An 11,554-nucleotide genomic window follows, 5' to 3' on the forward strand; every position below is an offset into this window, starting at 1 on the left:
GAAAGATGGAATATATGTACTAGTTGTATGCTTCGGTTAAGAATAATCTCAGTAATACCAAGAGGTAGTAAGTCTTAGTAACTAAGAGATGAATACATTTCCTAAAACAGTAATGTTTTTATTAAGTTATTGTAATTTAAGGACTTCGGTAATGTAGAGCGAAGTTTCCTTATGATGCTGTTTTTTCTTTATGTGTATGAAATCCTGACCTCCTACCCTGTGATGACATTCAAGGACTAACTGTTCAAGTTTGTTGGAGTGCTGTTATGTTGCCCATAGAATTAAAGCCGTTTAAAACAAATTAATTTTGTGTATGTATGTGTTGGCATTTGTATAGATATTTCCTGTTTTTTCATTTTGTATATACAAAGAAATTTCCTAAAGGGGTCTGTTTTTGACAGCTATCAATCTTTGATTTCTTGCTAATTTTGACTAGTACAATATTATGCTTCCTATTCCAGGAACAACAGTCTGAATTGCTCATTAATCCTTGCACTTTTTTCCTACCAGCAAATTAGCGGGATCTGATGTGAGCAGAAGGAAATGGTTGATACCAGGATCAGAGTATTCCATCTTCACAGGGCAGCCTTTAGAAGCCCAAGACAATCCCAAAGACAATCGGCTTGAAGAAACATACACAAATTGCCGGTAAGGTGGCTTGGAATACTCAGTCAGTAAAAAGTCTTTTTCCCAAGGGGGGGGGGGGGGTCCTATTCTTCAAGGTCCCAGGGTCAGAATTTTGTGGCCTTCACAGGTTATGTTGAACTGCAGCATCTAGTATTACCATTGGCTATGCCTGCTAAGATCTGCACCTAGTAGAGTTAAAGAGCAGGGTGTTTCTGCACCTATGGCCCATGAATTTGTTTTTAGAACCAGTACTAAACTTGCAGTCCATGCCTTCCTGCGTCTTCCTGCCCAGTTGCTTTCCTAATTTCAGCAGTTTAATTTACAGAGAGAAGTCTTTTTGTTGTTGCTGTGTTTAAGCAATTAGAAATCAAATCCTTGTAGCTCTACTACAAATAACCCAGAGATCCACCAGTATACCCTAGTCTACCTTCTCTCTCTTAGAGACTGAAAACTTTGTTTGTCCCAGTCCACCACTGACAGACTTTATATTGGAGAAGACTTACAAAATGATCCTGCTGGACTTTTGTACAGTCTAGTGGGAAGCTTGGAATGTGTTTTCTGCATACCTCTGTCCTTTGTATTCAGTGGGTAGTTAACTGATTAACTGATCCACACTAAGTTAACTGATGTTCGTTTCCACCAGAATCAATGGAACTTAAGTTCAACCAATTTTGTGTAGCTCTGAACCCCAATCCACATAAAATGATGCTTTGAATTTCTTTCCTCTTCGAGTACATCTCTTTTCACTACTTCCATCAGTGTGATTATAAGGGAAACATAATCCTCTTGTATGTTTCTAGGCATCATTCGCCTCCAGAAAAGGACTCATCTCCAGATCCCTCACTAATAAATGAAATAGCAAAAAAAGAAGCCAGAGTCTCAGAAACGCCTATCATAAAAGCATTTAAGGAACTTGAAGAAAGGAAAGCATTGAAAAACTGGGGCACTCAGACAGGGAAGGAGGAGGAAGAGGAGGAGGTAGCTCCTGCAAGTAAGCCACCTTGATTTTTGTTCATTTCATGAGTCACAACTGTTGGGTTTTACAGATATTTCTTCCTTAAACTGAATTAGAATTTGACTGGCTCATGTTTAGATGAAAGAGTCATGCAAGAACTGGTCCTTTGCACAGTGAACTTAAGAGTTCAGTTATTGGCAAAACTTGTTTTTCCTCAGAGTGTGGAAGGGCTCAAGTGGTTCACTCCCTGACAGTAAAGTTTATGAAGAGCTATATAAGGTTTTCTAATGTTTTATCAAAAATCAGGGTTACATAATACTGGATTCTTTTAACTGGATCACTAAAAGGCAGCAAACAAGGAGTTAACCAGAATCATCTTCATGTTTAGATGATACAAAATTGGGGTAAATGTAAAACCTTGAAAAATTTGGCCCAAATGCCTTGCCAGGTATGTGTTCATTTATAATGTTATAGATGTATTCTCTCCTTTGTGATTTGATATCCCTTTTATTTGCATTCATTTATTTATTTGGACTAGTTTTGTAAGCAGCCCATGCAGCTTTAATTTTATTTTGGATCATTCACTCTTTTGACATTTTTCTGCCCATGTTTGAAAAACTTGGAAACCTGTAGTCGAAAGGTCATAAGGGCTTTCTCAGCAAGACTTGTTCCTGGTTCTGTTTTTATGTATTCTGGACTTCTTGCTGTTGTTTTTTTAAGTGTCTTCAGGCTTGCTGCTCCGGATATTTCTATTTTGCTATGAAAATGTGGGGGAAACCCCCACAAATAAATATATTCACCTTGTGGTGTGTTTCGTTTCAGAAGCAACCACTCGGCGTCCAACTGTTGGATTTGATGAAACAGCTCTTAACGCTAGCCAGTCTCCAGAGAAAGGCAAAGACCAGCTCAGAAACAAAAGATACAGCTCACCAGGCAGCCAGAGGTCCTCATCTCTGCCACCTTCTAACAGGAAAACAAATACTCCAAGTAAGAATTGCCAGGTTCATAAGTTAGGGTGTATGTGGAAACTGTTGCTAAAGATGTTAAACTTTTTTATAGCTTTGCATAGCTTATGTTTTTATGGTGCCCATGTAGGACCCAGAGCAGTAGGTTCAAACTAACTACAGGAAAAGAGATTCCACCTCAACATTAGAAAGAACGTCCTGATAGTAAGAGCTGTTCTGCAGTGGAAGATGCTGCCTTGGAATGTGATGGAGTCTCCTTCTTTGGAGGTTTTTAAACAGAGGCTGGATGGCCATCTGCCAGCAGTGCTTTTATTGTGTATTCCTTCATGGCAGAATGAGTTTGGACTGGATGGCCCTTGAGGTGTCTTCCAACTCTGTGGTTCTATGACTATGCCATTTTTTGCTGCTCTTCTCATTTTTAAGTTTTTGTCACTTCTATCTTTAATTCAGCCTTAATTTGTTAACTATAGGCCCGTACAGACAGGCCAAAATAAAGCTGCTTTGGGTCACTTTGGAGGTATGCTGTTTAAATGATGCATGCGTCCTAAGAGTCCAGAAGCCGCATCAAAGCCTTTGGTGCAGTTTCTGGGCTCTTAGGACGCATGCATCATTTAAACAGCATACCTCCAAAGTGACCCAAAGCAGCTTTATTTTGACCTGTCTGTATGGGGCCTATCTTTAGCTTTTAGGCATAGGCAAAATAAAATCATGACATAAAATAAGAATGTAGCAGGCTTACCCATAAAACCAGCTGTCAACCCAGCTAGCTGTCTGGGAGTGCCACATTAAGTCTCATAGAACAAAAAGGAGTGCTGTAGATGCCAGCAATCCATTTCCACGGCCACTGTTTCCTCAGTGTAGTCATCTCCTGCAAATGGAGGGAGTCGCTTCTACTTCTTCTGGAGCTAGATTTGGACCGCAGGGTTCTAGTTCTTAATCCTTACCACACGCTTGCCATTTAAACAGCAAACCCTGTGGGCAAGTCCTTGAATAAAATTTCATCGTTGTGAATAATTTCATGAATGTAGCACTAAACAGATTCAGTGCCTGCTCTAAGACCAGAGACCTGACAAGCCATTTCTTTCAGCAGCAAGGAGAGAAATAATGCTGACTCCAATTGCTGTGACCTACAGCCCCAAACGCTCTCCAAAAGAGAACCTGTCTCCAGGGTTTAGCCACTTGCTCAGCAAAAATGAGAACATGATGACGAGGTAAGAGCATTCTGGTGACTCACCTTTAAGGGCAGTTGGTGTGGTAAACTTAACATTGCAAAGATAGCAGTGTAAAAATAAATGGGTGATGCAGGAAATTGCAAGATCAGCAGAAAGTGGCTCATTTGTTTCTGTGTCTGCAGTGAACAAGTTGCCACACTGGATGCGTGGAGATAATAATGGATCATGGAGTAACAACTTGTACGGGGATTCCTTCCTTCATTGTAGAAAAATACAGCGTATCTCTTGTATCATCTCAGTGCCGTTTATGTAACTGATCCGCGTACAATTCTCATTTACCTACATCAGAGCAAATAATGTAATTTACTATTGGCATAAGGATATTTTTACCAGCAGACCATAATCATATTTTGTTAAGTTCAGCTTTAGTTGTTGCTATTTTTAATGGGAGAGGAAATGGCCTTCTGTTTAGGCACATCCTGTAGGAACAAAGGGTAAATCTTGTCAGTATGCAGTGAAGAGGCCAAGAAAAAATTTGTTCAAGTAATTCTGTGTTTCTTTCCCCTAAAATACTAGATTTGATGTTTACCTTGATGATTTGGAAATGCCCACGCCTGCTTCGCAGTACAGCAACCCACGGAAACGGCTTCAGTTTCGCTCAGCAGAAGATACGGAAGGTAAATGTTCACTGTAGGTGGGGTTCTGTTTGTTTTTTGTTCCATAAAAGTAATTTCTGCCTGTCCAGCACACTGAAGCATCCTGTGTTTACAAGGACAGGACGCATATGACTTGGGCTGGGGCTCCTCCAAACCATGCACGCCTGTTCCTCCTTTGCAAATTCATTACCGTTTCACTCTCGTATTTGAGTTCTTTGCTGCTGCAACCAGCAGAGGGCATCTGAAAGTTTGAAAATTTTGAGCACATTCACTGAGTACCTTGTAATGAATTGTAATTAACAACAAGAAGGGACTTTTCTAAATTAGCTACTCTTAGGTATCCATGAAAGGGTGAAGCCCCCCTCATTCAACACCAGTAGAAAAGCCCAATTCAGCACCAAAACACTCTGCTGTCTATCTGCCCAACTCCATTGTACATATGGATAATGGCTTCATTCGTCTATTGAAATCTCCATTTGGCTTCAAGCCCATGCTTGCTTGCTTCTTTATTTCTTTAATTTGTATTCCTTTTTTCCCCCAGATAGGACACAGAGTGACCCAAAATTGCGAATCAAAGTGGCATACAATTTAAAAGAACAATACAGTTTAAAGTGAACATTAAAATAGAATTAAACTATTTACAGTCTTAAAACAATTCACACCTCAAGTCAAAATAATGAAATGCAATGAAAAAGATAAAAAGCTCTTTTAGAATGCCCTTGTTTGAACGTGGACAGAAAACACTGTTCTTCAATGGAGTTTAAAAAACCAGCCATTTTAGTAGTTCATGCCATACACATTAATCCATACATAGATACACATATTGCTCATCATTGTTCTATAGGGAGCTTATAGTGAGATTTCTTCTTCTTTTGTTTTTTAGGGGAAATAGAATTCCAGGCCAGCAGCCCAGGGAAAGGCAGCCATACAAAGTCTTCCTCTTGCACAGATCCAAGGAAAGGCCTGAAGGCGGCTGCTTGGGAAGAAGAAAACCCTGCACATACAAGTGAACCGTGCCTGTCTTTAGCAGCACCAGCACCCTATGAAGCAGATTTCAAATACATTTCAAGGATTAAGAGTTTGGCTGAAACAGAGAGACTCTTTGATGAACTCACGCATGAAAAGCAACAGGTAGACACTGATAGTTTTGTCTCTTCAGATTTTGTTAAAACTCTGTGCATGGGAAAGATGCATTCCTCTGCAGTATCTGTTTGGAAAGAACTATACTAGTATTTGCTGTTCTGTGTTATAAAAGACTTGATCCTTTTGGCATAATTCCAAATTACTGTTGTGTGCCTTCAGAGTCATTTCCAACTCAGATTGCCACAAACCTATTATGGGGTTTTCTTGAGGTTGAGAATGTGTGACATGCCCAAGAGTGGGTTTCCATGGCTGAGCAGGAATTCAAACCCTGGCCTCCAGAGTCTTAGTCCAAGACTCAGTCTACTACACTACTCTGGCTCTTAATTCCAAATTACATGGAGCAAAATGTATGGCATCCATGGCATACTATGCGTGCCCTTGCACATCCTACAACCATGTAATACCTGCTCATATAAGTTTGAAATTCACCAATACTAAAATACAGGTAATTTGCTTCAAGCCAGCAATGAAGTGTGATTATGCCTTTTAGTAGTTTGAATACTGGAAATGTGGGTAAGCTCCTCTGTTTGGCATGATGTCACTGTGCCTAAAATGGCTTCTTTTTTGTCCTATTCAGAAGGCTGAAACACTAAATGGAAGCACTTTTTTTTTAAGATTGAAGGACAGAGTTGCAACACATTGCAGGTCCCATGTATATATAGTACGCTTGCTTCAAAATTACTTTTGGCTAATAAAACCTCAAACAGGAAATAAAGAATCACTTGAGTGTGGTCTGCTAACATAGTCTAGGGTGCTATTGTCCTAAGATCTGTTGAACAGGAGAATAATTCCTAGCTTTCTTGCAAATAAAAGTCCAAGGTAGTCTTACTGTTAGTACTTTCATCCTTACCTGCCTTTGTCCTCCTAGATCGAGGCCCAGTTGAGTCGAATACCTTGTGCTGGAGGGAGAATGACTCTGCAGGCAAGACTCAACCAGGTTTAAACTCTCATTTTGATATACCTGGGAGGGGTGTGTGCATGTGCTGCTTTTTCAGCCTTGCAGCTGAACCTAAATGGTGGTAGAAGAAACTGACCTACTGCAGTCTCTCCTCTTAAGCCTAGCTCAGATATGCATGTTCCTTATTTGGCAGTGTTTGTGTTCAGAAGCTGACCTGCCTGTGTGAGTGAGCCACCAAAGATACAGGTATATTGTGCATTTTGGTTGTCCCAATAAAGCTATCACTGTTTGGTGATTTTGAATGTTTTTGGACTTTGCTATATGGCCAACATGGCTACCCCTGGATACATTTTCGACCACAGATAAAACACATTAATATTGCCTCAAATGCAGTGCTTCTCAATTCACGCTTTATGTTCAACTGAGTTGGGGGTGTTGTTGTTCTTGTTGTGTGCCTTTAAGTCATTTCAGACTTATGGTGACTCTAAGGCAAACCTATCGGTAGGGTTTTCTGGGGTGTACATGTCCACAATTCTTTGTCTTTGTGTCAGGTTATTTGTTAGTCAGAGTTGGAGAAATAAAATGGAGAGAGGTTTATAGGTGGAAGGGATTCTCAAATTCCTCTCCAGGTACTAACATTTAATAATATTTCAAAATGGGTACCTTTATTCACATTAAAATGCTGCCCTTTTATGAACCACATGAAGCTGCTATTGCTTGTGAAACCTAGTAGAAGACTTGGTTTGAACTTTCCATTTCAAAGCGGTTGTAGTTGTCTTTGCTTGGTCTTGGAAATGGCTCCTTATGTGTGTTTCAATGCTCTCTGCAGGAAGCCTTGGAAGATCGCTTGGAAAGAATTAATAGAGAATTGGGCTCCATCCGAATGATTCTGAAGAAATTCCACGTTTTACGGACCTCTGCAAATATCTGAGATGTCTGTTTAAATTTAGATAGCCTTTTGTTTGCACTATAGAAGTCTAATAATTATGCACTCCCAAAATGTAAATGGTTTTGTATTTTTTGTAAGGCCTTCTCAGCAGTTTTGCTATCATGTTGCCCTTTACACACACTATTTTGTACTGAGCCACATATATTTTAAAAAATATTTTTCTTACATCAGAAGGAATAAACCTGTCAATTCTGTATTTTGCTACCTTTGAAGAAGTGTTAGTTTTTTAACAAAACCGGTGGACATGAATTCTTTATAAGAATAGAGAAACCAAGAGGCAGCTTGTTTTCAAAAGATTATCATGTTGGAATTGATTTTGTGATGTACTTCTCACCATTTTTATAGAGTTAGTGGCCTGTCTGGTACAGTAAGTTATGAGGCACTTAATTTTGGTTTATGCTAAACACAGCACACAGCTTCTTCATGTGAAGTGAGCTCCAAACAATCGATACACAGCTTGTCATTTAGACTAGAGATTGCATCTTGTTTCATAAAATGTTCAGTTGCAACAGTATTTTCAACAAATGTACAAAAGCAGGCTGGGAAGGTCTGTTCAAAGTATCTGTGTAAATGCATACCAAGGAATTGGAGAAAGAATGTTTCTCATTTTTATACGTTTTTATTTTGCATGTTTGTTGTAGAAATATTAATTAAAACCTAATTGTTTAAAATTGAGTAATCTTGGTAGTTGTTTAAGTTCATTAGGACCATTGTTGGGGTGGAGCGCTAACTTCTTATTTCTGATTCTTTCATGTGGCCCCAAATCATGATGTCTTTGGCATTCCCAGATCTTCTGTAGCCTGCAAAAATAAAAGAAATCTTTCTGCGACGCCTTTCTCATTGGCAGTTGCAGGAAACAGAGCTAATAAAAGAAACTTCTTTGGCTCTTTCTGGTCTTGATACCACCCACGTGGCTCTTATGTCTTCCACAGTTTCTTGACATTTTGAACTTAGCCTTATTTCTCCCAACAACAAAGTCACCTTGTTGAATCAATGCAGTATATAACTCTGGGTCTGTATTTAATGGACTGCCGTGTATTAAAATTCACAGACTGGATCCATCCATCAAAGAATCAGAACCCTATTATCCCCCTTAAAACATTCCTGTGACTACTCTTCTTTAAGTCTGTTTGAAAATACTAGTAAGTTTTTATCATTTTTTTCTTCTGTATTTGTCAGTGAAGCATCGCCCAAAGTTGTTTTGAAATAACAATAACTATCATTATTTGGTTTTTTAAAGAAGAAAATCCCGTCAAGACTTCTTTTCTTTGCACTGTAGTGGGTGCTATTTAAAAACTGTTCCATATTTCTCTACATAAACTTCAATTCAGTGTGCTTAATATTCCCTTCTCCAGTGTACCTTTAATAAATACATTTGTAGATACTGAAGTCTACAACATCCCTTGGGCTGCAATCCTCAGCACACTGAATTTAGAAGCAAACGTGCCCAAGTGGGCAACTGAAATGTTTTCTCTCTTGTTATCGTTGTTGTATAATCTCAACTGTACTTCTAACACTCAATGTCCACTGATGTGCAGACACAACTACTGTGTTTTATAGTTGTCTTTAGCAATTTGCCGCCTTAGTGGCTGGCTCCCAGGTTGAAGAATTCCCTCCCATGGGAGGCTTGGCCCCTGTCTTCTCTCTTTCCACTGAAAGAGGCAGCCTATCCTCCTGTGGAAATGAGTTCCAGAGGAGGTTGAAAGCAGCCACCAAGAAGGTTCTCTCTTGTGTCCTCACCAAGCCAGCCTGCGATGGTGGCAGGACCAAGAGGAAGCCTTCCCCTGAAGTTCTTAGTGTTCTGGCCGGTTGATATAGGGAGATATGGTCTTTCAAATAATATAACCTGAACCTAACAAAGCTCATGCAGTTTGCAACAACAGTCACTTAGGAAGATGCAAGAACAGTGAACACAACCAGAACAAAGCAAGGCTAGAAGAAATGGCTTTTTAAAATAACAGTTTTTAAACTGGGTTTCTGCTATTCAAACATGGGACGTCAGGTAAGTTTATCTCAGGTGTAGTTACCTAACCCAGAGGATGGGGAGGAGAAAATGTAGGAAGCCTCTAAAAGTGGAACTGTACGTTTTAAGTGACCACAGTGCTAGAAATTAGGGAACGTAAGGAAAATTTCATTTGGGGCTTGCAAAATTCTAAATTTGGGGACACTGCTTTCATTTTGGTTCCCCTAAACCTATGCATTAAATAAGAATGCTGGTGTGAATAGGCTTTTACTCTGATCCAACACGGTTCTTCCAGCTGATCTTTGTTCCCATCTTGGAGAACACTCTGTATTACAGAAAATTATAAAGCAACCAGCACAAATAGTATAGTTGGCCAAGAACACAAATATTTTAGTATATAACAATGCTACTGTCTGAGGTCAAATTTGGTTGCTGTCTTAACCTATAGCTTACTCATCATACAATGGATTAATCTATAGCTTACTCATCATATAATGGAAGTCTCAATTATGGCTCTAAAAGCCCTGCTCTGGATGCTTTGCCTCCAAGGGGACACTGTCTGGATTGGATTGCTTTTGCTTTTTAGCCAAGCGCCACTGCTTTGTTTTTCTCAAAGCCTTGTTCTTGCCTCTCCGTTCTGCAGCCAAACCAATCTTCCTTGGACAATTTATAGGCCTGCTGTTTTCCAATTTCAGTTATGCCATTACCTCTCCTGTGCCTTTCATTTCTGTCCTAAATTTACCTCCAGGGAATGCTCATAGTTCGTTGCTTTTGTGTCACGGCCATTCAGGCATGCTAGTTGGGAATGTTGGGACATGTAGGGCAGCATGTTGGGGGGAACTGGGAAAAATTGAGGCATGCTTCACGTTATAGCTCAAATTGTATCAATGCCAAGAGTATACGTCATGGAAAAACCATTACCAGATTTCCTGAGAGACTTTTTTACTTGGCTCTAAGCAGCCCATGCCGCATTTCCATGGATGGGATGGAAACCATTTTTGTGGGGCTGTGTGATCATGAGTCTTAATTTGCAGAAGAGAATCCTCTGTATGAAAGACATCCATTCCAATTCCAGTTTAAATATGAGAAACTATAAGGGGGTGCAGGAGCTGTCAAGTTACCCATCAGCACCTGAATAGCCATCCCAGAAAACACGACGTCTGGTCACAGTCTCCCTGTCATAAGGAAATTTATTGTCCTTGTAGGAAGGAGCCATCTAGGAATGGGTTAATTTCCATTGCCATCAAGGATGGCAAGGGTCCGGGGGATTATAAACTCAATTTTAGACTGTTGGGTCTACACTAGGCATCTGTTCCAGCACTGTCCCCTGCCTCAGCCCAGATTTGGCATGTTCCTCTGGGCTCTTCCCCACTTCGTTTGGTTTTGTGTACAACTCTTCATTGAAATTCTGTTTTCTCCTCTCCTTTCCAAACCCTTCTTTCCAACTTTGGCTTCATCCACACTGCTCTGCTCTGGTGCCAATACACCAAACTACCATTCCCAGAATTCTATAGCATGGAGCCCTGGCAGCTAAAGTGGTGCCAAACTGGATTATTACTGCAGTGCAGATGGGCTCTTTGGCATGTGATGTGTGCGTGTGTTTTAGTGTCACAACTTGATTTCCTCCTTTCTGCTTCTTCCTTTGTCTATATGATTCGAGTGGGGAAAGTTCAGACAAGACTGTTAAAGACTGTCTTAAAGCTGGACAAGCACTTTATCGTGTTTTATCTCTGCCAACCATAGCTGCAACCACACTTCATTCTCTGTGTGTCTTTTGCCCCTGTGAACTCCGACAGTCTTTGATAAACTGATGAAGGCTGAGTAGGCTTACAGGAAGAAAGGCCTTTGTATAGCCCAACATCTTTGGTTGCTAACATCTTCCTCCTTTGGGCAAGTCACACTCTCTCAGCCTCAGAGGACGGCAATAGCAAACCCCCTCTGAAGAAACTTGCGAAGAAAACCGCATGGTAGGTTTGCCTTTGGGTTGCATAAACTGGAAATGTCTTGAAGACACAACAACCACTTTACGCTATGGATGAACTTAAAGCACAACTTGTTGCTGTTCCGTTTACAACCTTATTGACTGCAGCCCTAGCTTCAAGTAAAGGGGATCTTCCTTTGAAAAGTCTATCAATCCTCTTGCTTTGAGTATTATTAGGCCATCTTTCACAATAGCTATTAAAACCCAGGGCATCTTGGCTCTGGATGGACCACTGACTCAGTGAT

The 11,554-nt window shown here is 40.2% G+C and overlaps 1 protein-coding gene across 4 annotated transcripts in view; it reads left to right on the forward strand.

Moving 5' to 3' along the window:
* Window positions 1–8,040, forward strand: part of MPHOSPH9 (M-phase phosphoprotein 9) — a 28,354-nt gene extending 20,314 nt beyond the window's left edge. For 2 of the 4 annotated variants that reach the window (XM_089499595.1, XM_089499593.1), the window contains exons 17-24: window positions 511–648; window positions 1,428–1,618; window positions 2,405–2,569; window positions 3,635–3,758; window positions 4,296–4,396; window positions 5,259–5,506; window positions 6,387–6,455; window positions 7,246–8,040. In XM_089499595.1, coding sequence (XP_089355721.1) covers window positions 511–648; window positions 1,428–1,618; window positions 2,405–2,569; window positions 3,635–3,758; window positions 4,296–4,396; window positions 5,259–5,506; window positions 6,387–6,455; window positions 7,246–7,347 — 1,138 coding nt within the window. In that variant the 3' untranslated portion in view covers window positions 7,348–8,040. The remainder of the gene's footprint in view (window positions 1–510; window positions 649–1,427; window positions 1,619–2,404; window positions 2,570–3,634; window positions 3,759–4,295; window positions 4,397–5,258; window positions 5,507–6,386; window positions 6,456–7,245) is intronic. The other 2 variants (XM_089499594.1, XM_089499596.1) reach the window with 2 other exon arrangements.
* The last annotated feature ends 3,514 nt before the right edge of the window (window positions 8,041–11,554 follow it).

The sequence above is a fragment of the Sceloporus occidentalis genome, unplaced genomic scaffold (assembly GCF_023333645.1).
Source record: "Sceloporus occidentalis isolate IW3139 unplaced genomic scaffold, rSceOcc1.0.p SCAF_138, whole genome shotgun sequence".
Classification (NCBI taxonomy): domain Eukaryota; kingdom Metazoa; phylum Chordata; class Lepidosauria; order Squamata; family Phrynosomatidae; genus Sceloporus; species Sceloporus occidentalis.